The 26833-nt window shown below is 38.1% G+C and overlaps 1 protein-coding gene and 2 long non-coding RNA genes across 8 annotated transcripts; 2 read left to right on the forward strand and 1 right to left on the reverse strand.

Annotated features, from left to right (window-relative positions):
* The first annotated feature begins 1 nt into the window (after position 1).
* On the forward strand, positions 2-3428 carry LOC147758375 (uncharacterized). Its single transcript, XR_015318073.1, has 2 exons — positions 2-273; positions 1942-3428. It is a non-coding gene; the product is annotated as an uncharacterized LOC147758375 (long non-coding RNA).
* A 2100-nt stretch (positions 3429-5528) lies between these two features.
* On the reverse strand, positions 5529-23561 carry LOC111242797 (uncharacterized). Of its 6 annotated transcripts, none has more exons than XM_086976042.1 (11): positions 20909-21297; positions 19209-19307; positions 18611-18836; positions 17602-17760; positions 16875-17058; positions 14477-14650; positions 13154-13312; positions 12713-12833; positions 10557-10821; positions 8846-9938; positions 5529-8522 (listed from the first exon to the last, which is right to left on the reverse strand). In XM_086976042.1, the coding sequence occupies exons 3-11, from the start codon at positions 18805-18807 to the stop codon at positions 8481-8483; spliced, it is 2394 nt and encodes a 797-aa protein (XP_086832168.1). In that variant the 5' UTR covers positions 18808-18836; positions 19209-19307; positions 20909-21297; the 3' UTR covers positions 5529-8480. The 6 variants fall into 6 exon arrangements, with proteins under 6 accessions (XP_086832168.1, XP_086832204.1, XP_086832315.1 ...); XM_086976078.1 differs by lacking the exon at positions 20909-21297 and adding an exon at positions 20872-20888; XM_086976189.1 differs by lacking the exons at positions 19209-19307; positions 20909-21297 and adding an exon at positions 23541-23561.
* On the forward strand, positions 18439-26396 carry LOC147758376 (uncharacterized). The gene is made up of 3 exons (XR_015318093.1): positions 18439-18590; positions 20026-20148; positions 25897-26396. It is a non-coding gene; the product is annotated as an uncharacterized LOC147758376 (long non-coding RNA).
* The last annotated feature ends 437 nt before the right edge of the window (positions 26397-26833 follow it).

Consider the following 26833-nt stretch of genomic DNA (forward strand, 5'->3'; position numbering starts at 1 on the left):
CGAATTTTCGAGAAGAATCCTTAAGAAGAAGACCTTGTGTTGAAAATAGTAGACAAGTTTATACAGAAGAATAAAAATCTAACGTTCCTAGATTTACTGTTAATTGAAAAGTCGGATGGTGAAAATAAAGTATGAGGAAAGAATTGAGAACTACTGGGCACCGGTCTCGGCGCAATGTAATCTACCTGTTTAAGTTAAAATTCACATTCACCAGTTCACGTCAGATAAACCTCTTTTTCAAACCCATTTTCGGATGGCGTCGATTAAATCGGGGTTCGTACGAATTTTTGTCTATCGTAAATTTTTAATAGTTGTGCTGGAACTCGCCTATGCTTTTTCGGTACCATCTACTCATATGCAGTGCCATACACGTTCGATTTGGAGCAGCCCTATCTTTATAATCTTGGTGAAGGTTAACTCGGGGTCCAGAATTGACGATGACTGGTCTTCGCTCAAATTCAAAAAACGCCGCACTATTTCCCACCACGCCTACGAGGTTATCTACATCCTCCTTGGAACGAATTTTACTCAGGGATACCAATTTCAGATGAACCAATTCATGAAACCGTAAGGGCCCAGCCAAAAAAAAAAAACGCGAATTCAGTGCGGCTACCCTGCGTATATACACAAAAGATCTTTCTTAGTCTTTGAAAAAGGTTTCCAGAATGAAAGATATTTTAGGAAAGAAAAGTTTGGCCTTCACGACCCATTTATTTCGTGTAAAAGTAGATTGAGAAAAAGTACTTTAAATTAAAAAAAGTATCTGTGGCAATCAACTCCCTTAGCGCAAAGTTTATGCTTTTTTTTTTATAAATTTAATAACTACATAGGACACGACTCAATAAAAGAAAAACATGATATGTACCACGAAATCTAGCGATGATATTTTATTGCAGCTCGTCATAAGGCTTGTAAGATCTCTTACCTTTTTTCTTCCTGTTTCTATTTTGTTTTCAATTTATTCAAGTGTTTTGATGTTAGTTATGTTTCCGTTTTATTCGTGTTATTTCTCTATTCTTGCTTCCTTATGGATTTATTAGGTAAAGGAAAAGGCTCTAAAGCACTGAGATTACCAACACAAAAATAACGATTCCAAGTACAAACAAAAAAAAAAGTAGAAAACGTCCTAAAACTCGTTTGACCCATTTTCGTATTGAAATTTTTGATCTATTAATTACTTAGTTCCTTTCGAGAGTGTTCGAAGTGCCCGTCGTTGTAAATTCCAATACTCTGCTCCTAATTCACCTTAATGGCCGTGCTTCTAGAGCAGAAAGTGTTCTGTAAGGAACTAAAGAGACGGCAAAATAATCGCGAAAGGTGACAGGTCGTAACGCCTAAAAAAACGTCCCCCAGTTACCCAGAACATCACCTTCACCTCTATAAAAAGACATGTCTATATAAGGACGATTTACCCACGCGAAGAGATAAAAAATGTGTCGAATGAGATACCCATGCTTCTATATTACGTCATGATTACCTCGATATTATTATTATTACTATTGTTATTTTTTCATGATAGGTTTGCAAAACAGATATATAGAACATACTTGGCTGGCGTACATAATACAAACGCGCGAAGGAATGAATCCTAATATTTTCAAACGGCGTCTGAACATAGAGTACATGTCATTTGTCAGCTTCTCCTTTTTGCGCTTCTGTCAATAAAGACTGAGATTTATAGGCGGTTAAATGTTGTTGCCGAATGGCAATTAGATGCATATATTAGATACCTCTGGCGGATCCCCCCTTTGAAGGTTATCGTCAGCAGTAAATGTACACTGAACAGGAAACGTATGCAGTGCTTATTGCTTGAATTGACCAATAAGTGTATGGAAACTCGATGAATTTTTGGCTATATGCAGAGGTAGCTAGGAACAGTTTTGCCATTCATCCATAAGTGACCTATTAAAGTAATTACTGTTGTTGTTTCGTAATTCATAGGTTGTGGACGAAGCTGAAAGGAGTTGGCCACAGCGAGCATGCTCGGTGCGCAGTTGGTGACGGCAAACACGGGGGTGACAATCATCTATCGATCTAAGCAGACTTTTAAGGATAAATGTAATGAAACAGCAATAGGCATAATAATTCTAACGCAAATGATAAAATTCGACGTGACGGGACAAAAAAGGAAGCAACACAAAATTCGAACATTGGATATACGAACAACGACAAAGCACAGAGACTATGCTTAAGCAGACATCGCTTTTGTTGCTTTATGCAGCAACAATTAATATCCAGACATAAATACTATATGAAAAGTACACGGCCTTATTTATATAGACAACATAGATTTATTCTCAATAAAGTCAAAAGTAGTTCATCTGTAAGTTGTTATAATGAAAATCACAAGCGTTCTCTAATGCTGGATGTATACCCTAGGAAACCCTGTCTTCCGAAAGGTTAGGATAAAGGCTCAACAACACTACTATCGCTCAATTAAATGATCCATTGTGCATCGAGAAATGTGTGCATTGAAACGTAATGCAAAACGCAGACGACGCTTATATTCAGGTTAACTAGTGAACCATCATAATATTAACAGAGATTAACTCTCAGAGGTAACGTTCGAATACGACCACATCTAACAAAAATATAATGGCAATTCCATTAAAGCTATATGCATAATGATTTTCATACACTGTAACCACATACAATATAGTATCCGTGTCCTGTGTCTGGTGCACATGGGAAACAAACACGTCGTCGTAAACACGAATTTAACTATGGGTAGGCATAGCTTGAAATTAATGGCCGGTTAGCCGTGTGTAGATGGTGCGTGGTGATCTAACCGAACAACTCTAATCAACGTAAAACGAAAAAAACAGATACGCAGTCAGCGACACGAGTGATACCATATGCGCACACAATATTATATTGTTTCAATATTCTGTTGCTTAGCGAATAAAATACTGTTAGAGTGTGTAATGATCACAAAAGGATTCGGAAAAGAGCGAATAAAATGTGGTGTTTGACGAGACTTTTCAGTCAAAGGTTTTCTGCGGATTTCATTAAAACAATTCCCCCATCCGCAATTTTTCCTTACCTAATGAGTCAATCTTGCGAGAGCACAAAGCTAAGGGCAAACAGGAACAGGAAACGAATAAAACGGAACATAACTAGCACCAAGACGCCTTGGGAGCAGTAGAGCTACAAGAAAATGCACTTGGTTGTGAATAAATTGAAAGTGAAATAGAAACAGAAAGAACGGAGGTGAGGGATGTTAAAAACTACATGACGAGCTGCAATGAAATATCACCGGCAGATTTCATCGTAGATATCGTGCTTTTGTTTTGTTGAGTGGTTTTCTGTGTAGTCATTGAATTTATAAGATAATATTTATAAATTTTGCGCTAAGAGAGTTGCTTGTGAAGCACGGAATGCATGTTCAGTTTATTTCTGTACTAAATAAACGTGTCATCAAGATGAAACTTTGCATTTCTTTCTTAAGATCTCCTTCGTTCTGGAAACCCTCTTCGAAGATTAGAACAGATATTTTATGTATAAATACAAGGTAGCCGCACTAAATTTGGGTTTTTTTTTGGGTGGTTTTCTGCGGTTTCACGAATTAGTTCATCTAAAGCAGATGCCATGGTATGAAAACTCGTTCCAAGGAAGATGTAAACAAACTCGCAGCTGTAATGAAAAACATACGTTATTTTTGACATGTGAGCAAAGACCGGTTACCATCCACTCTCTGGAAGCTGGGCAACCCCCACCAGGATTATGTTTTTGCAAACGCGTGTGGCACCGCATATGAGTATGCGATTGCAAAAGGAGCAGGAGCAGGTTCTGACACAGTTCAACGAGAAATCTATGATATATAAAATATATCGCGAATCCACGGTTAATCCATGTTGTCCAAAAGTGAATTTCTGATAATCTTTTCTGTTTCGGTCAGTTCGCTGGCTAAGAATTTTTATCTCGGTACCATTACCATTGCTTCCTACAATAAAATACTCAATTCTTTCTGAATTATCGACAGTAATTATTTATTGCATATCCTATTGCACTAATTTGTTCACCAGTTTCTTGCACAAATTCCGCACTCTGCGCACTGCTCCGCGCGCTCCTCTTTTCCTGACCTGTCACGTAGCGTCTGCTTGTCGCGGACAAGTTTTACAAAGATCACTCGACATGGTGTGGTGAGAAATCTGGCGCGTAATTTAAAGCTGACAATACACACCATCTCTACTAGGAGACCAAAACCCGTATCATTTTCCACTTTTTGTCCCCAATCTGTTCAGTGCACATTTTGAACAATTCTTTACTCGTAAAGAATTGTTCAAATCGTAAAGAATTCTTGCAATGCTATTGCTTATAGTTTTATGGTTACGTTATATCATGATTATTAATATTAACCTAAGTGATTTTCGCATTATCCTTCTAGGATGAAGATTTTCTCCTGATTTAATCACAATATATTGCTCCAGAGGGTTGTGGAACGACAGGACTGTTTCTTCCATCTCTTAAAAACAATCAAATTAGGTCATTAGCAGAAAGACTGACAGAACCTTTACTGCATTACAGGTCCTCACGAAACGGTGGCAGTGGCCGTGCTTCATTCCGGAGACAAAAAAGGAGAAAATTATATGGGGGTTTTGGTCTTTTGGTAGAGATGGTGTGTATCGTCAGCTTTAAATTACGCGCCAGATTTCTCACTACACCGTGTCGAGTGATCCTTGTAAAATTTGTCCGCAACAAGCAGACGCTACGTGACTGGTCAGGAAAAAAAGAGCGCGCGAAACAGTGCGCAGAGTGCGGAAAGTTGTGCAAGAAACTGGTGAACAAATTAGTGCAATAGGATATGCAATAAATAATTACTGTCGATAATTCAGAAAGAATTGAGTATTTTATTGTAGGAAGCAATGGTAATGGTACCGAGATAAAAATTCTTAGCCAGCGATCTGACCGAAACAGAAAAGGTTATCAGAAATTCACTTTTGGACAACATCGATTAACCGTGGATTCGCGATATATTTTATGTATCATAGATTTCTCGTTGAACTGTGTCAGAACCTGCTCCTACTCCTTTGCAATCGCATACTCATATGCGGTGCCACACGCGTTTGCAAAAACATAATCCTGCTGGGGTTTGCCCAGCGTCCAGGGAGTGGATTGTAGCCGGTCTTTGCTCAGATGTCAAAAATAACGCATGTTTTTCATTACAGCTGCGAGTTAGTTTACATCTTCCTTGTAACGAATTTTCATCCCATGGCATATGCTTTAGCTGAACTAATTCGCGAAACCTCAGAAAACCACCCGAAAAAAAAACCCGAATTTTGTGCGGCTACCCTGTGTTTATACATAAAATATCTGTCCTATCTTCGAGGAGAGTTTCCAGAATGAAGGAGATCTTAAGAAAGAAATGCAAAGTTTGACCTTGATGACACGCTTATTTAGTACAGAAATACACTGAACAAGTATTCCGTGCTTCACAAGCAACTCTCTGAGCACAAAATTTATAAATATTATCTTATAAATTCAATAACTACACAGCAAACGACTTGACAAAAGAAAAGCACGATATCTACGATGAAATCTGCCGATGATATTTTATTGCAGCTCGTCATGTAGTTTTTAACATCCCTCACCTCTGTTCTTTCTGTTTCTATTTCACTTTCAACTTAATCACAACCAAGTGCATTTTCTTATAGCTCTACTGCTCCCAAAGTGTCTTGGTGCTAGTTATGTTCCGTTTTATTCGTTTCCTGTTCCTGTTTGCTCTTAGCTTTGTGCTCTCGCAAGATGGACTCATTAGGTAAGGAAAAACTGCGGATGGGGGAATTGTTTTAATGAAATCCGCAGAAAACCTTTGACTGAAAATTCGCGTCAAACACCACATTTTGTTCGCTCTTTTCCGAATCCTGTTGTGATCATTACACACTCTAACAGTATTTTATTCGCTAAACAACAGAGTATTGAAACCATATAATATTGTGTGCGCATATGGTATTACTCGTGTCGCTGACTGCGTATCTGTTTTTTTCGTTTTACGTTGATTAGAGTTGTTCGGTTAGATCACCACGCACCATCTACACACAGCTAACCGGCCATTAATTTCAAGCTATGCCTACCCATAGTTAAATTCGTGTTTACGACGACGTGTTTGTTTCCCATGTGCACCAGAGACAGGACACGGATACTATATTGTATGTGGTTACAGTGTATGAAAATCATTATGCATATAGCTTTAATGGAATTGCCATTATATTTTTGTTAGATGTGGTCGTATTCGAACGTTACCTCTGAGAGTTAATCTCTGTTAATATTATGATGGTTCACTAGTTAACCTGAATATAAGCGCCGTCTGCGTTTTGCATTACGTTTCAATGCACACATTTCTCGATGCACAATGGATCATTTAATTGAGCGATAGTAGTGTTGTTGAGCCTTTATCCTAACTTTTCGGAAGACAGGGTTTCTTAGCGTGTACATCCAGCATTAGACGAACGCTTGTGATTTTCATTATAACAACTTACAGATGAACTACTTTTGACCTTATTCAGATTTGTTTATATTTTCTATCTAGCAATACATTTATGTTGACTATATAAATAAGACTGTGTACTTTTCATATAATATTTATGTCTGGGTATTAATTGTTGTTGCATAAAAGCAACAAAGCGATGTCTGCTTAAGCTTAGTCTCTGTGCTTTGTCGTTGTTCGTATATCCAATGCTCGAATTCTGTGTTGCTTCCTTTTTGTCCCGCCACGTCGAATTTTATCATTTGCGTTAGAATTATTATGCCTATTGTTGTTTCATTACATTTATCCTTACAGTCTGCTACATAGATCGGTAGATGATTGTCACCACCGTGTTTGCTGTCACCAATTGTGTATCGAGCATGCTCGCTGTGGCCAACTCCTTTCAGCTTCGTCCACAACCTCTGAATTACGAAACAACAACAATAATAACTTTAACAGGTCGCTTGTGGATGAATGGCAAAATTGTTCCTAGCTACCTCTGCATATAGCCAAAAATTCATCGGGTTTCCATACACTTATTGGACAATTCAAACAATAAGCCCTGCATACGTTTCCTGTTTAGTGTACATTTACTGCTGACGATGACCTTCAAAGGGGGGATCCGCCAGAGGTATCTAATATATGCATCTAATTGCCATTCGGCAATAACATTTAACCGCTTATAAATCTCGGTCTTTATTGACAGAAGCGCGAAAAGGAGAAGCTGACAAATGACATGTTGTCTATGTTCAGACGCCGTTTGAAAATATTAGGATTCGTTCCTTTGCGCGTTTGTGTTATGTACGCCAGCCAAGTATGTTCTATATATCTGTTTTGCAAACCTATCATGAAAAAATAACAATAGTAATAATAATAATATCGAGGTAATCATGACGTAATATAGAAGCATGGGTATCTCATTCGATACATCTTTCATCTCTTCGGTTGGGTAAATCGTCTTTATATAGACATGTCTTTTTATAGAGGTGATGTTCTGGGTAACTGGGGGACGTTTTTGTTTTAGGCGGTACGACCTATCACCTTTCGCGATTATTTTACCGTCTCTTTAGTTCCTTACAGAACACTTTCTGCTCTAGAAGCACGGTCATTAAGGTGAATTAGGAGCAGAATATTGTAATTTACAACGACGGGTACTTCGAACACTCTCGAAAGAAACTAAGTAATTAATAGATCAAAAATATCAATACGAAAATGAGTCAAACGAGTTTTAGGACGTTTTCTACTTTTTTTTTTTGTTTGTACTTGGAATCGTTATTTTTGTGTTGGTAAACTTATGTCAGCACTTCAGAACTATCTCTGTTGAAGCACGATTCGTTTCCGTTAGTATTACTATTATCTGTTTGTATTATATGTGTGCATATGCACTAATACGAACATGTCATGGGTATCACTGCAGGCAATCAACCTCTTTATCGAAGCGGCGCTTTTCACACATAATAATATATAATATATAATAAATCTATTTTTTTGAGGCCAGTGAACCATTTTACACTTCACCTCCTATTTTTCGAATGTCTGTGTGCCTCCGGGAGAAATCCCTATCATAGATAAATGGCACAATTTATGTACGCTAGCTAAATGTGTCTGCAATATTTGGTCGTATTCTGTATTAGGTTCTATTTTTTTTTCCTTTTTTGTCCTCATTTATAGTCCCTAATAGTATAATATTGTTAGATCAATAGAGAACGTTACCCAGCAACAAGGTACTAAAATATTCAAATAATAATAATAATAATAGAGTTCTTGTTCATCTCGTGAACCGTGTGCCCCGTAAGGCCTACTAGAATAATCTCAGTTTAAAGGTCGAGAATTCCGAACAACAATTCTGGTTTCCTTATCACGCGTTCCTTCTAGGTCCTATATACAGCATATATACAAGTTATCACCAGGAAGCAGGGCAGACGATGTCTCGGCAAAGACGAACAAAGAAACTCAGGTCATTTTAACTGCCACATCGGAGCGAAATGTTCACAGATTTCTGGCACAAAACTACTTATGGCTCATCTACATCGCCGAGAATAATTCTGTCAAAGATCTGAAACACGCAGACACAGACAATATAAAAATTAAACGTTCGCTTATAGCAGTATTACGTACTTGGCCATTGGGAACAGGAAACTACATGTAGTTACCCCGCTAGGCCAAGTGTAATGCAATCAGTGAAGTTGTTGTATTTTTGTTGTTATGTTGTTATATATATAAATTGTTGCATATATCAGCTGGTTATCATTTTTTCCTAAATACAGCATATATACAGATTTTAGTAATATTAAACATAAATTCTAATTTGTATTAAGGATGTGTGAGCCTTGAAAGTCGTGAATGTACTATGTGTTCATATATATCGCTGATGCATACCTCTTGTTCTTCTAAGTGATTTTCTTGCGTACGCCGGATGGTTTCCACCGGATGCTGCAAATGTTGTATAAGACCTGTGGATAACTGATGGTCGACGCCTGATGCTGCGTGGTGATTGGTTCTGTTGACGCTTTCACTAACCCCGCCAGTAGCAGTAATAGTAATACTACTACCGTCACAGTCGCAGCCAGTCGCGACGGTGCTCTCATTTATCCAATTTAATGACGAATCAGAAGTTAAACTGTCAAAAGCCGTTTGGTTTGAAGATGCGAAAGCGCAGATATTTTGCTTGTCGTTGTTGTTACTGGCGGAGTGAGATGAACGTTTTTCATTTTTTTTTTCGTTAGCGCATCCGTTTTGAATATCGAAACTGCCAATGCTGCTAAGGTCTTTGCTTGTCTTTTTATTAGTGGTTGGCCCAGAAGCTGCCGAGGCTGTTTTCGACGAATCTTCTGTGGCAAATGCTGAATCGGATGTAAATCGCTCATTTGCCCGTTCTACTACTGATGCACCGTCCTGGGTTTGATCACTATCTTCGCTGACAGCGTGGTTTTTTGACAGATTTTTATTTTGATCCTTATTTTTCTGCCTGCTGTGATGGTGACTAGTAGCCAAAGCGATGTCCTTAGGGCCACACGTTGGCGTAGCGGGACGGCGATAGGTACCGGACGGCGAACAGACGGTGGAATGGCTATCGCCACCAGCTGCAATGTTATCATGCGGTGATATCACTGCCGATGAACTTGATTCGCGTGCCACTTCACTGTTATTTCGTCTTTTATTTGGGCCTACCCCAGATTTCCGCCCTGGCGAACATCCATTATGCACTCCATTCGATCTGTTGTTTCCACCATTTTTATGATTACCTGTACTGTTCATCCTGCTGTAAGCGTTATTACTGGTTGTCACTGTGGCAATATTGTTATCGTATGTGAGACTCATATCCTTTATTTCTTGATTGAAGCTGTTGTTGTTGTTGCCGTTGTTGTTGTTATTGGCTGCTGCGCGCAAGTCAGGGTTGCGTTGGCAGTGCCGTATACGAAGACGCTGGTATACCACCGGGTCCGTCACTCGGATAATACGACCCAGTATGCTGTAACGCCAAGTTGCAGAGCGTAATTAATAATACTAAGAAAGCACGAGGTACAATAAAGTAGGCGCCTGCAGAGGAGAAATTCATAATTTTTCAAAGCTTTTGGATTTCTCTCACACCTCACGGAAAGTTCTATTCATTCCATTATGTATAATTGGGTGATGTTTTCTATATATTTATTATATATTAATCTCGTGTGCCTAAAAAATATTTGTGTACATTTTGACAGCATGCGCAACATCCTGGTATAGGAACACGGGGGACGGACCATGATTCGCCGGCCTGGTGAAAGACAAGATCCAGCTTCCTACCCTTTAAGGGTCAGTGATAGATGACCAAGTGCGAGCTATGGCAAATGAGAAATATTATTGGTTTTTGGCGAGAGGCTTCTACATATAAAATTGATTATAGCAGTTTGGATCTACAAATAGAACAGCGCTTAACGGCAACAACGAACGTAAAACTCGAAAAACATTTATTTGAAATTACGAATGTATAGATGTATTTATTAGGATATAAAACCTACGGACTTTTATACCTAGGGTGTCTATCTATCTTCTATACATTTGAGGTTGATGAGCAGGTCTGTTAGAATATATCTGATAACACCAAGAGTACCTATGAGTGGGGTCCCGCTCTTCAATAACGCCTTTCTGGAGATAATTATAAGCAAGCCTAAACTCCTCTTTGATTGTGCCTACTGAGTACGAGGCTCTGGCGACATCGTTTCCAGGCGTTACAGGATCTTCAATGGTGAGCATGCATTGCGGAGAGGGATTAATGCCCACTTGAGCTGGGTTTATCGCACCAGCCAAAGCGTAGACCATGTCACGACGCAGATCCTCCTTTTTGACCAGTTTACCGCCTTGCTTAACTCGAAGGCCTGAAATGTAATGCGCGTATGGCAAATATCGTGCGGAAATATTTTACTGCACATTTCGTGAACTTCTGTAGCAAACAAAACAAAATATTGGTCTGAACATCCAAATAATTTTGATCATTTTCAAGATAGGCCTTATTTAGAGCGCAACATTTGTGCCAAGCAACATGAAGATAAGGAGCCATGAAAATATATCATAGAGATATCTTCCGTTGTAGGTCAGTCTGTTTTTGGAAATTTCGTTTTATTGCCGTTACGTAGCTGAGACTTTTCCATTAAGTAACCTAAACAGGGAACAAAAAAAATGTCCGATTAGGAAACTTTGTTGAAGTTACCTTGTGTCCGCGAGGATGCCTGCTTCAGAGTCAAGTTTTTAGCACAGGCCTTTCCGACGATGCCTTAAGCATCAGCTAAAAGGGTGTTTTTGTCAATAACATAAGCATTCATATACTTATATTGTCGAGAAAGTTAACCTACAGTAGGTCTTCAGCAGCAGTTTAGCGAGCATAATTCTTTAGCAAGAACACTTTTGAGTCAAACATTTCATTCAATATTTTCAGTTGATTTGATAAGGGACATAGATGTTCGGCTAAGTAAATAAAAAAGAGCCTGTAATGAATGATTTTTTATTGAGACGTATTTATACCGTTGGCAGGCTAGAATGAGCCGTTCCGTAGACTTTGAAGCCAAGTACAGTCCCTTTTTCCTGACTGAGTTACATTCGCACATGTCGATAAAATTTAAAAATTCATTCAATTTAAGAAGGAGCTCAGACTTAAGAGTAAATAAGCAATGCTCCGAAACTCCATATACGTCTAGTAAAATCAAGTACAACGGTACCAATTAAAGTAAGGTTCAGGAGCAAATTATAGAGGATTCCGTAACCAGGTAATTCAGGTGCGATTCCTTAGTTTCGTCAATGATACGAATACGTCAATTGAATTTTGGACAGCACCGTTCGTTGTCTTTGTGGATTATATCTCAGAGTCTAAGATTAAAAATCAATGTGACAAATTGAATCTTCGGACGTTGAACTAAATATTTCAAATGAAATTCCATGCAGCACGATCGAAAACTCTTCAAAAATTTTCAGCTAAGAGAGGTCATTGGAAGTACACTCTACGTGTGAAAATTATGCCCGTACATCCGTAATATTATTGAGAATGCACAATCTTCTGTATAGATAAACGCGCTTGCCTGCAAGCAGGAAGCTGTTCCCGCTTCCAGTGACAAACCTCTTCCATTCTGGCAATGTATAGGCCGTCATTTAAAAAGATTGAAAAGTGATATGTCCTATTAAGCTGATTAGGTTTTTTCGAAACATCGAGATCAAGTGCATCGTGGAGTTCGTGATATAAAGGCTGATTTCTTTTACAGTGAAACAAAACAAAAGGATTGCAAATTAAGTCTAATACCCGGACTACTTTAGTAATACGTATTTCGTAATTAAAAAAAAATTACTTATAACAATATTAAACTTATTTTATCACACAATAAAAAAAAACGTTAACTATTTTCTGAGCTGCAATTTTTCGTTAGCAACGATCGTTTCTATCAGTTTGGAAAGATTCTCTCGCATAAACCCTGTATGCTGTTTCTTGGATGTCTCTCTTATTTAATCGTAGTTCTCGCGCACTAATGCTTAACGGCAGTAAAAGACGTTATGATTGAGACATAAGTTTATTTGTCGCGTACTATATATATCATTGTGATTTTTGGCTTTAAAATATTAACACACTTTAGATTAAATTCGATAATTCCCATTATCGCGGCAAACCAAGCCAGCGTTTTCGCATGGTGAATTATTGTGAGGACTAAATGTATGAAATATAATCTGCCTAAGAATATTTATTTTGCCTATATTTATATACTTTACATTCAGTAGAATACTTACCAAAGATCTCATATTCAAATTTTATGCCGAAAAAATATAGGAAGTCCAACAGAAGCTGGCCGAGATTAGGTTTTTCACTTGTCACCATCTCCTGCTTTTCGTGAATTTGAAGGAAGGTTATCTGACAAAAAATCGAAGAATAAATGAACAATACAGTACTCTTAAACAACCAACATAGTGCCAATTGGTAAGGTGTTTTCCTTCTAAGAAAGCAATGCTATAAAAATAGCAGAAGGGGGTATGTAAAACTGCGGAGAGATAAGCGAATTAATTTGATCTGACTTGGCACTTTACACTACACAGAGTTACAACTGTAAGGTAGAGGGCAAAATGCCAACTATAAAGTAACATACGTCGACTCTATACACGTTAGAACCTCTAATAGACGAAAGAACCGTGAGCTTCGTCCGTTTGTATAATATAATTTGTTAAGTTACGCACAATCATAAGGACCAGGCTATAGCTTGACAATCCGCCAAAGAACACTTCATTCAGGTTACGCTCACTCAAAAATTGTTTTAGCACCATTGTGAGCGGCGAAAGGCAAGGGAAGCGTTTGGTGGAATCCAAGATGTAATCCGCCGCCTTAATACAGTTCACCTAAAATGTTAACAATACAGTACAACATAGAATCATAAACTCAATTTGTGTGGAATAGTTGATTATACAACCTGCAGTTAGAGACGATGCGTTGTTGTCATGACTGAGCTGGAAATCGATCGATCTGATCAAGCTGAAACTTCGTAGCTCAGCATGCACTTTGTTCCGTAACATATAAAGAATATACACAACGTAGTCTTCCCTTCAATAAAAAAGACAGCATTCCATCTAACTTTTACCATCAAATTAATTTACCGAGCATTCGTTATTACTTTTTAGGACCTTTTCCCATTATTTGAACTGTCGGCTGGAATCCTGCGGTCTGACGTGGAGAAATCGATCAATTTTTAGAGACTTCTTCTCGTAAAATATACTATTGCCATGCTGCAGTTATTTTACTATATTGTTCTGGAAGTTAGTTAGCCCGCTAGAATTAATGCAAGCTCTACTATTACAGTGTACCATTGCTAATGTAACTGGCCAGTGATTGGAAAAGGTAGTGGTGATTCGTCGCCGTTTGCACGACGGTTCACGGCCTTTGCCATGTGCGACCTCTGCAGGCATTGTCGTGGATGACGATGATTTGCGCTGTCTGTTCAATCTGTTTTTTTAAGATGCCATTATTGAGATGTGCAAACTAACCTGCAATTGCTAGCGCACAGAGGACAAACATGCCGGGCCATACCGGCAGCTGCTTGACTCCGACAAAAAGCGAAAAAAAAAAAAGAAACAAATGTCGGAAATGTACATTTTTACAGGAAATGCATTTTTATAGCTTGAGTTCGACGTAGGCTGTACAATATGACATACTGTACAATACTATGTCATACATTGAACACTTACAGAAGAAAAAGCGCCCTCTTGGATTATTAATTAAGCTGACAGCGATATTACTTATGGCCCAGCTTAATAGACTGATATTTGCAAAGTCATGTATGTCATTGTTCCTGATTATTAGCGGGGCACGAGGAGGTATCGAATTCGTGAAGAGCGGCTTGATCATGTCCAAGTTTTAAACAATAGTTATGTTCTCTTCTCTAGTCCTCGGCGTTTAGTCCGTATTTTTGGGCTTAGAGACCCCCCCCCCCCCCCCCAAAAAAAAAAGAAAAATCGTTGAAGTTGTTTTTGGGAACAGAACTTGCATACCACGAGACCATTACTTACCTGATTTAAGGAGATGTCTACGGCAATATCTGTTTTTCTATCCCGGAACTTGATCAGTGGTACAGTGGCCTTGTCAAGTACTCGGAGAGTAGAACGTTCGCAAAATCCTTGCTCCACCAAGAAGCGTTCGAGGTCAAACAGCGGCGGGATATCACCCCAACTACCCTGGATGACCTGACGGAAGACAAAGTTACAGTCTATTATAATCATTCCGTTCTCATATTGGAACGGTCCAACAGTTCTACCATCATGCTGCAGTTATCGTATTGGCGTATTCTATGATTCGTGTCATGTCCAACGTGGCCTGCTGCGCTTATCTAAATACAGCAATCACATATATTCAATGATCTAGTCAATCGTTTACTCTATTACTCTGTTCCAGATGTTGGCTAGGATATATGCTCAAGCAAGCTCCTTATTAGGTTCTAGGGAATACAGTAACGTGTAATCTGTTATTAAAAAAAAAAAACTGAACTTAATTTTAAAATTGTCCACTGTAAATCCAAAAAGAAAAAATCTTTTACTTGTACATGCATCTTAACCTACGCTCTTCAGCAATCATTTCCGTTGAAATCTCCTATTCTCATCTCCTGTTGAAACGTTTTTGTGATTTAAATATCTCCTCATATCTCAATTCTTCATTAAAATTAGTCCTTAAATGGATATTCATCCGATCGAACGCCTAGTTAATTCATATTCCATCAATCCTTCTATAAGTTACTCATACTAACATTACACCCCTTTATGGAAGCAAGGAGCTATTCTTGAATTTTAAAAAAGTATTTACACAATCGGAGACTATGATTCATATGTCGAGGATACGGTGGATATTTTATTACTATGAACCACTTAAGCCAAAAGTCACCATTTTTCCACTTAACCGAAAAAAAATTGTAGCAAATAACTTTACAATAGTAACTTGTTACCAATTCTTGTTAGTTATCGTAGAAATCGCAGAAACATTTATATTAGATACTATAAGCACATGTGTGGTAATAGCAAACAATAATTGAGTATATTAGGTCGGTGTGCACGAACTTAATGAAATATCAATCTCATATTTTAAATGGTGTTGTTTTACAATGGCGCCATACTCACGATACCTTGTTTTCGAAACACCTGAACTTCATGGAATCTGAGACTGAGTGAATACGGTCACTTAGCTTTTTCACAGACTACAGTAAGCTACGGATAATCAGCAAATTCGAGCAATTTACAAATATTCCATTTCAGAACTACACCGGAAGGAAGAGTTCACCATATAGTCTTTCTATAAGATGAAGGATTTACCTAAAAGCATCGTGAGCCGTTGGTTCAAAACATGTGAGGAAAAAAATCTTCCACAAACTGAAATAAAATTCGTAAAAGGCCCTATGGAAAATTTTTAGAGCTGTAGTATTAACATTTAATTTTGCTATATGTAAAAATGCTATACCAGTTCAGCTCGGTCAGAGTATTAACGTAAGACTATGGGACTACTAGGCGCCACATGATTCGAGCGAGCTAAGAAATAAAGACTTAGAGATGCTTGCTTGCACCTCTGTTTGCTCTTAAGTTAGTGACACATACCTGTGTCAAATTCTCAACATGAAATATTGATTTTTTTAGGATTATCGCAAACGGTCATCACATTTACGAGCGAATGCAAAATGAACGATACAGCAGACTTATGATCTCTGTTTAGTGCTTTAATACAGGTTTTATCCGCCATAATACTAAAATTGTGAGTCTATCAGTCTTCATTCGTCGAGTACGGCTGAAATGATCTGCTAACAGTTGTAGGAGATGATGTACAAACCTTTCATCAGGTAACCAGGCTTAGTGAACAAAACTAATAGCACACGACAGCGTCCGACATTATGCTACAAAAATTACGGTGGCAAAAATTCCGAAGCTGAAGCTGAAGATTTTTGACTGCTCAGCAGACAATCATCTTAGTAAATGTCTTTTTTTTCAAAATCTCGGCAACAGGAAAAATGCTCAAATCTTAACATGGTATCAAAATAAGACACTATTGAGTCTAGCATTCCGGATTATGCTTGTAAAAAAAGTCCGAAAATGAAGTCCAATGTTTTGCATCCTATGGTCACCGACCCTAGGTCTACTCTTTCTTATCTTTGATATAAGGAGAGGAATATATGGAAAATCATTGTTTTAACTTAAATGATTTAATACTTGGTTTAGTGCTTGGACTAGTTATATACGATAGCTCTCAACAGCATAATATATATTTCCTACTCGATTACAAAGTGATGCAGAAAGGAATTTCTAATTTCATGTTAGTCCTAGTGAATTTTTTTTATCGATATTTATTGCGTATGATTTATTATTATTATCAGGTCAGTATTAGAATATGACTCTACAGCATCTTATCACAACTGCCAGCTATTATACTAACCAAATCGATGTCCCCCGTTGGCAAATAAAGATTTGTCCGGAAACTGCCGAACACATGAAGCTCCGCCTCTGGCCATTTCGCCGTTATAAGTTCCTTTAATTGATTGACAATGGACTCTCGTGCTGCGTGCTCTTCGCTAGTGGGAGTTATGTACTTGAAAAAGTCTTCTATTTCTTCTGTTAGTCTGCGAATTAAACGAAAAAAAAAGATCACTTAAAATCCGTCACTTAATTTCATCATACCTGAGAAGCATCGATCACAATGCTCGATATTTTCGTATACGCAGTCACAATATAGTTTACTGAACACTTGGTACTATAGGTCTACCTTTGTCATGCTTCTTAAAGAAACGTCGAAGTGTTTGCCTGCTAACCTACGGAATATGTGAGGTAGTCTAGGTTCGAATACAAATCTGCGCCTATTTCTAGCTTTTACTAAGCATGCGAGCAATACCAATTAGGATTTCTAGTAAACTCTTTTCTGCTCCATTCGTCTAATTACAGCGATTTATCTGCCCGTAATTGTCACACGGTGCGAGAGCATATTAGAAAACGCACAAACGAAAGGACACACGATTTTAGAGCCAATGTTAAAAATTGTATATTAAATTAAGCTCTAGACACTTGACCGGGATAGTAGGTCGGATTAGTGCTTCATGAAATAATTTCCTTGAAACGAACTGGACGGTTAACATTTCGTTTGACAATTTTATCAAAAAATAACATACCCTTCAACTCCAGGTTTGTATTGTCTTTCTGGTTTTTTCCATGGCAGTCCACCGAAACGCGCAACGCAGTGAGGATATTGGTAAATATTCTGCGTCGAGCCAATGTTATCAGGACGGGGCCGATTGGCCCCCCGGGCTCTGAAACCCCATGCCTGATTTCTGAAACCGATCAAGTAACACTGACCTCACTTGTAGTGTTAATAATGCAACAACGATTGAGTCTAACGGCAGCTAATTTTCCGAAATAGCACTTTGGACCTTTTATTCGTCGACCATGCTAAAATTCACACGAAACAGGAAGGATTACGTCGCAGTTGCACTGCCGAGCTCAACTCCGACTCGAATCTTTTTACTTTACAAAGATCAAGGCGCATCTCTTCAATCGTATCACCCGAAATACGTGCACTCCGCTTTCCGTTTCCTCAAATCCTCAGACCTGTTTCCAGTTGGAGGCTTATGTTCGGAAAAATAATCGGCTATGTATGGCCTTCACTAGTTCATTTCTGGAAGTAGGGAAGCTTTATCGCGTCGAGGAACAGCATTGTATATAGTGTCAAACCAAATATAAACATAAAACGAGCTACCTAAGATAAAAAAAAAGCCTTAAATAAATAAATAACGCAATGCGGGTTTAGTGTAAGCATGTAACCCGCTTATTTCTGTGTGAAGTTGTGTGAAAGTTAAATTAAGCTGCGACCTGTTGGAAAGAGGAAGCACGCCTGTTGGCCACAATCAAAGCGATTCGTTCGTACGTCATCTACACATGTAGTAGTTATACATCACACACTTAGAAAGGCTAACCTTGGCGACTGCCCAATATCAAGCCTGTAGCTTCTCAGTTCAGAAGCCGAGAATCAGTTGTGTTTCGATCAAGAGACTGGTGGTTGATTCTGTGCTGCATATTATCGACGAGACGCAGTCCGCGGTTTCCTATTCTATTTCGCACGGAATGACCGTGGTAGATAATGGAAAATTTCTAATAAGCATAGGTGAGCTCGTAGTTTGTTACCTGTTGTTACTATTTCCGTTGTGATGGTTTCCGTGGCCGTTCATATCGTTGTTAGAATGCTGGTTGTTATTGTTGTAATGAGAATGGTGACTGATGCCGTGATGTCCTTGGTTCGTGTAGTGGTGACCATTGTGTGGCATTACTCCATTGTGTGATCCGTGGCGTTCTTTTGACGCTACGATTTGATCACGGGACATCTGACCCTAAAACTGGTACTGTCCTATACCTGATAAAAAGGGGGTTACATCGTTTCCGTTAGTAGAGAAGTTCGCGTCATTGTCCTCCATAATAATGGACATAGCCTAAATCAAGCAACAAAGCTTTGAGATGTACCCACATACGCGCCATGTGAACATCCGCATACACATAAAAAAGTTGTTATATTTGTATCTGTGATAATATTACAACATGCTAAATCTACTCTGACTTGCAAGATTACTTTTTCAAAAGTGTCCCCATTAGAAAGTAAATAGTATGTTTGCTCGTTGTTTTTTCGACCTTGACTTAATAAAAGTACCTATATTCGTATAGCATACAGGCCCAGCAGGCGAGTCTGCTCAATTGCTTAGCATCAAATGCATTTTATAACAACACGCACCTAGCCAGCAATCAACACGACGGAGTAATCAGTATTTTGGCGACAGCACACGTCCGTGTCTGAATTCGACATTGTTCCAATATAACGTTGAAGATCCTCCTAAGGGCATGAGGTTCTAGCCTTCAGTTTCACTGTATTTGTTGGTTTGTTAGGAATGTTAATTATGAGAAAATTTAATTCTTATGTTGAAACAACCCGTGACCACTCGTGGTAATGAAAATACTTTGATATTCATAGCAGTCACACAGTAGGATAAACACAACCATTTATATTACCAGCTTACTATAACTGCCCAGTTACGAGATACTACTATCAAAACTATATCATGATGTAGGCTTGGAAAAGCAGCGGACTCTTGTCATGGATACTCGTTTACGGTAATGCATTTTGAAGCGTTGTACTTAATGGTGGTGCAAATTCGGATTAACTATGGTCTTGTGTGTGCAAACCTGTCATGATACTCATGTACTGTATATACAATGTTAGTCACTCATGTAATTGACACGTTGGCAGCATGTGCCATAAAACGTGTACATGCGCGAACATAAAAAAAGAGTCGGGTAGTTTATTGTGAACTCAAATAAGGCTTCTCTGTAAGTTAAAGGTAAAAATTGTTTGAGTGTAAGATATGCTATTTCATCGCCAATCAAATTAATAGAGATTATTAAATCGGCGAGACAATGAGTTGTCACACATTTTCTCCTACACAGCAAAATTGAGGGTGTCTACGATAAAAGAAATAAGTGTAAGTACCTCAAATATTCGAGCTCTATGACAATGACACTTTCCTAAGCTAGGATATTTCCGGTATCTTTAGGGAATTAAAGGCAACTTTACTGCGTTTTGGCCGTAATTTGGATGACGATCATGGAATCAAGCGCTCTTCGGAACCAACGTGTCTCTAAAGTCGAAATTATTTTCAAAAAATTCGTCTATAATAGTAAGTAAAGTTCGTCACTCTCCTAGCCGAATACAAACGTTGCGTCGCACAAAAGTAAACGACACTAAGCTATATTTATAGAGGATTCTTATAAAATTAAGCCAATGATTTTGAATTCTATATGTAAATTTTCCATGACATACTTCTGTTATTGCCTGCTTACCTTGTAACAACAAAGATGGACCCTACAAAGGTGATCCAACGAACTCAAGAAACTAGGTGGAACAAAAAGGACCTGAACAGCCATAGTCATTTAGGACCTATCTATCCTTGAATACACATATTGCCGTACGCATGGATCGAGACACAATGGTCAACGTCTAGTAAATTTAGACTGTCACGGAGTCTTTAATGTGGAGATAGTTGTCTCCATAAAACACATTGATCTAAAGAGAGAAATCACGTTCGCTTTTAGGTTGTATTCCTTTTGATATTCGTGAAAATTCGCTGGCAAGCCTTTTCTAAAGTTTCCTATCACTGAATCATGACTTTTCGGCTAGAGAAACTATAATCCGAATGGATAAATCGTAGCGGTGACTCGTCAGAAAGTGCCGTCAGCTGCTCAGACGTACACAGGTGAAATCAAGCTATAGCAAGCGAATAGACCAAAGCACGGGATTTACGCACTGGTAAAAAAAAAAATCGGTAATAACAGCCATATTGGGTTGTTTGATAATGACAGGCAAAATAAAAACGTATCAAAAATATTTGCATACTACTTACGCAATGGAGTCAGACGACAGACAATGAGAAAACTTACATGCGCGGTGTTCTCAGGGAAGCAGTGATCGATAGGAAGACACCGGTACACCGACTCTGTGCCTCTAAGGGAGCTGGCTCAGTTCGTTCCCTCTCTATTCGACAAGTCGAATACTAGGTGTCAACAACATTTGCACATATTCAGGCATACTTATAGAAGTGCACACATATACCCCGGCGGACGAAGGCAGATCTTGCGTCCACTAGCTGACCATTACAAAGGTCATTGAACGACGACACCATACGGCAGCCGCTGTTGCAGATGTGGGTGAATTGAAAATGTTGTTGTTGTCTGCAATTCACCATGCCTAATGGACGATGAAGTGGCTATTTTGTATGAGTCGAACGTGTAGGAGGGCGCGAAACATCGAGGGATTATTAGTAATTGAGTAATGAATTCAAACATCGATATCTCTTCTCAGCGTAGTAGCAGAAACTGTATGAGAAACTTATGATTACCGAAGTTGTTTCACGCCTTTGTAAGCGTGTAGAGCAGACATTCATATGTCATATGATAACTCTGATAGATGCGCGCGACGTTCGTTTGGCTAAACGATCATATCAAATACATGTTATGTATGCACGCAAGTAATCATTACTTCAAGCAGACGATGTGATACTCTATTTAGTGGTGAACTCGTATTTTCTATTCGGACGATACTAGACGTATCGTTACGTGCTTTGGATAGACTAGACGTGAGAAAAATCGAAGCTCGATAGACTATACGACCACGCGCATACATTTATGCAGAGAAAATAGTGTCTACTGTTGAATAACTTATTTTAAACAAGTAGCAAAATACAGCAGCTTTTATATTTTTAGATAGACAAATACCGTAAATGTGCATATAAGAAAACGTGAGAAATTTAATTTTCTCTATTTATAAATTTAGAAAAAATCAATACCGCAAGTCTGAAGCATACAGAAAATTGTATTAATGAAATGTTAAACAAATGGAACACTTAAGGATTTAATGTGATCTTACACGTTGCTATAATCCTGTTGATGTTATTAAATGCCTTGTTTTAAAAATATGCATGTACTTTAAGGTACAATAAAACATCATAACATGACAAAGACTTAAATTGTGAGCTTTTTAGAAAATAGGTTTGCCAAAAATGTACATCTCCGAATCAGATGAACCCAAAAACATCTTAATGGGATTAAGCTACATTCTACATTCAAGATTATCGGAAACACTCTGTTAGTAAATGTTTATAGAGTGAATAGAATTATGAGAGGGTGAGAGAGAGAGAGAGAGAGAGAGAGAGAACGGCTCGTTATAATAAATTTGGACCAATTTGATCTCAAACCTTTACCAGATTTGCCTAACATTTTTACGCTGGCTTCTTGTTATTATTATGTGAATTATTGTTATAAATAGAAACTTTTTTGTCCTATATCGTCCTCTGTAATCGAATGTCTAAAGAAGAAATCGAAGTTAAGTAAGCTTAGAGACAACAAACACGTCAACGATTCAAAATAGTTACTAGCAAAAATTACGGTGTTTGTAAAACATCTATTAGATAAGTCGTGTTGATTTACTGTAAACTCGTGCTTAGTAATCAGTAAATTTCGTCGTAAAGTTCCTAAGAGTTATTGCTTCTAGCATACTTAGACGTAAGTGCTATGTAATCGATCTCATATCAAGAACCACATACTGTCGTACTACTTAATTTGTATTACATACTTCTTCATGGCTTTACGTGTTCTTCGTTTGAAGCGACTTGCTATTGAGGAAGAAAAAATGCATAGATTGTCAAGAGAACGTACTAGGCTAAGTGTTCTTTCAACTGAAGATCCGATTTTGAGCTAGTTGGTCTTGCGAACTCCATTTGAGATAGGCAGAGTCGGTTGGCTACATTCATCACAAATCCCTCCTTGCGCCAGCTACGAAGACTTCTCTAATCTAGCCTAATCTAACCTTAGGACTACAGTAAACCACATTGACGACGTTCTCTCGAAACCCCAAAGTGTTTGTAGTTCGCGATGCTATCGTTAAACGAATGTAGACGGTTGTAGTCCGCTTTGAGAACCAATTAGATCAGCTAGTGAAACAATTCGAGTAAGCGAACACGGTTGCGTCTCATCATATTAAATAAATGGGCCTTTCGATAAGAATAAATATTTTACAGATTCTGGTATTGAGAAGATTCAATCACAACGCTTATAAATGGTTGCCAATCGATTACTTTGTAGGCTTGTTTCCGATTATTTTCGCTGTTTTTTTTTCTGAAATAAAGATTAGTGTGTTTGATTATTTATAGGTGAATTCTGCTGATCATGCCCTCAAAAGTCCGTTATACTTTTACATTAAGAAAACCCATACAATAACATACAAAAGACCTCCGAAACGTGCATTCTTAAATACAGCATACTCTATTGTGTGTATGTGTGCGAAACAAAACATGACTCTTGTACGCAACGTGATTCGATACCAAACTGTTCTGTTTTGGGGGTACATCAGGCTTTGGTGGACAATTTTTCATTCTTTATGTACACATAAACTTGTGTATATATACAACAATATTGAAATTAGCATAATAGTTTTGTGGTATCTGTCCCATTTTCAGTTTAGCACGATTGTATGAATACAAAGACATTAGAAGGTTCTGGTCAGCCAGCCACTTACTTTATGGCGTGTGACGTTTTCGGCAAAGACACCATCACATGAAATCTGCATTCTCGTTCGCCCACCTGTTCTCCATTAATCAAGCATGCACCGCACTAACAGATAAAAACAATCTAGCAGTGGCTTATAGCCACTGAGCGGAGCTATTTCCAGGCGACATGCGCTTGCGCCAACTCTCATGGCTACCTATGCTACTTTCATTGTCCAATATTTCTTTAGAACGTGGACCCCTAGACGTGGTAATTTCTACCGTGTAAAGGCCTCGCCTCAGCCGCCAAGAAACAGGATCTACTTTAGAACTGCCATTGGGTTTTGCTTACAGGTTCTCGGCTATTGACAGTTACTTGTTTCAGAAATAGGCTCGTATCATGGCAATTCTAATTTATTATGAATGTGATCGTATATCAGGTATAGATCCATATCAGTGCTATCGCGGAACAAACTTTCACAGACCTCGGTGGTGGTTTTTATTTCATTTGCTGGTACGGCATTGAATTGACCTTTCGACACGGTATACGATCATCCTTTTCTACGAAAAATCATTTTAACAGCTGTCCAACAATTAACTTTTGAACTAAAGTCTGGATCGTTTTGTGGTCCACATTCACAAACAGTGCAAGAAGTTATGTTTAAATTACGGGTACCTGCAATGCCGATAGTTGACAACATTTTTGCATAGGCGTTTCCTGCCCACTATTTACGTGTCTCCCTGAAGAGTAAAGTAAATAATATCACGTAATTAGCGCCACCATTGTACTCAAAGCTCATTGCATTCTGATGAAAGGTAACGACATGACGGCACGTAAGTTCAACATCATTATTTTTTTTTATGCACAAGATGATCCGCGAACTCGGAAGAACCAAATTCGAATACCGAGTACCAATGACAAGACTCGAAATTTAGATGAGCGTCGCAAAGCGGATTCCGCTTTGAAGTCAGCCACATTCGCCCCCAAAATTGACAATCAACCTGGACAATGTATTTCAAAATAAACGTCACATGTACCTCAAACGTAAAGTAAAGTAAGACACTTCGTGCATCCATATTTAAAGAAACTGCACAGAAATAACGAGTCCATTTGTAAAAATGTAACCGACCTACTTGTCTGTAGTCGATAGTTACAAGTTACAAGTATATATTAAAGAAGTACAATGGAAATTAATTCTAGAAAGAAGTATTCGTAAAAAATGTTGTTTTCATAACATCAGTCGACTGTGTAAAGAAACTGTCAGTCATATGATAGCCCCATGCAAGAATCACCCATTTCTATAATCTGCTCCTCAACTATCTTCATAGATAATTTGCCATTCATTGTTGGAGATTCCTCTTGAATTGTTTTGATTTCGTGAAGCTGAAAGATCTTTGCACTGTGATAACTTTTGACGTTAATGTTTGTCAATCTATCGACTAATCTAGGAGTTCCAAAAGAACATTTTAATCCGAAAATCTATGATGTCGAGAATCACTTAAACGGTATTGTCTCTACTCGCTCTTAGCTTTGGGCATGGAAATGTTCTAGTAAGATTTGTTAGTTCTTTTGAATAGATCTTTACGTCAAACTCATCGTAAAGATTTTTCTGATGATTTCGAGCTTTCATAGCCAACCCTATATCGTTCAATATATTCCGATAAACAGCTGCTAATCTAACAATGCCAGATACTAACTGATGAATCTGCTCTCGACGATTTAGGTTGCCCTTTAAGATTTCTACAGCTTCAAATAGGTTCTCCGCACTAACCTCTGCCTATAACTAAGTGAAGTATTTTAGCATCCCGTATGTGTCACTGAAACCTTTTGGTACAAAGATTCTTTAATTGTTGCGGCTGATGACAATTTTGACTGCTGGTTCGTCTGTGAGGCACAGAATATTGATATATTTACACATGTTTAGAAGGGTCATTTCCACTTTGCGGCGAGAGAGCGTTTCTTTCGAACTGCTTGATTTGTGTACGACCCGTAAACTGGGGTTGCTGGTCCACGCCTATGAATTCAGGCACAAACCTCGTGCAAGCGTAAGCTACGTTCAAAAACAGTTTATCCTTTTCTAGAAGAATAGGGTTGCTATTATAGAGATAATGTGGTAAGCGTTAAGACCCAAGAGACGTGAGCAAATTCGATTAAAATTAATTATATGTCGGTGCAAATATACTGCATTCATAAACTTATAATATCGCAGTAAGGCACTTAAAGGTTGTCATAATAAATTACTCCATAAAGTCATATTTTCGAAATGAATAATGGTTCAATTACTTGTAATTCTACGGCGATCGGCGTTACTGAGCCTTTCATTGAATTTCATGGCTTCAATAATCGAATGGATGAACTGTATATATTTTCGGTCGTCTATTTTCCAGGGGCTCGGTTACACATAGTGATAGAGCGCACGAGGAAGCCCTATGTGAAGCAATATACACGAGCGGTTTTTGCTGAAGGGCATCTGCGAAAAGGTAGATACCTCATAGGCCATAAAAAAATTAGATCATCATACTAAAGTAGGGCAGCGGCGAACTGTTAATTAGTTTATCTAACTGGACTATGATGCTAGGGTAACAAAATCGAGCTCAGTCGAGAACTTGTGTAAGACGAAGCGTTTCATGGCAGTAACTACACAAAATAACTGTTATTGCTAGAAATAAAGTTATAAATTCAAGCGTTCGCTGTGTCAAAAAAAAAGACGAAAAGTTAAGCTATGTATCGAACCATCCACTGTCGTCCCTTATTATCTTTATCGTAACTGACTTAGATTGGGTTATATGAGTGGCAATTTATCTATATCAGTACATTATTCATTGATTCACTGTTAATTGATATTTTGGGGTCTCATTAAAAACCTATTTAGTTAAGCCGGTTTATATTCCATATTGCCTATACGACTCAGCAGCTATTCCAGCGCTAAAGCCGTAAAACTGTATTTGGAATTGTCTTCTAATCCAATTTAAAAATTAATTTTATTTTATGATTTAATTTTTTACACTATTTCAAGGTAAGCAAATGCCAAATCGAATCGTTATATCACTAATTATTTAAGGAAAAGGTTAAGAGAAATCGGCTAATTAGCACAAAAATAACCATTAGATTAAGTGCTGTTTTTGTTATGACTACATGATGTCTATAATAAGAATACTTCGTTCAATCTTCATTAGGTAAATATCAGGGAAGATTTTTTCATAACGCTCAAAAATATTTTTGGTTTGGGTTTTCCCGGAGAACTTCGGTTGACTTCACAGTCTTTATTTTGTAGAGGTACATTTTGATCATGAAGTCAGTCATGTACAATTATTATAGCATATA

The sequence above is a fragment of the Varroa destructor genome, unplaced genomic scaffold (genome assembly GCF_002443255.2).
Source record: "Varroa destructor unplaced genomic scaffold, Vdes_3.0 BEIS01000001.1, whole genome shotgun sequence".
NCBI classification, from domain to species: Eukaryota; Metazoa; Arthropoda; class Arachnida; order Mesostigmata; family Varroidae; genus Varroa; species Varroa destructor.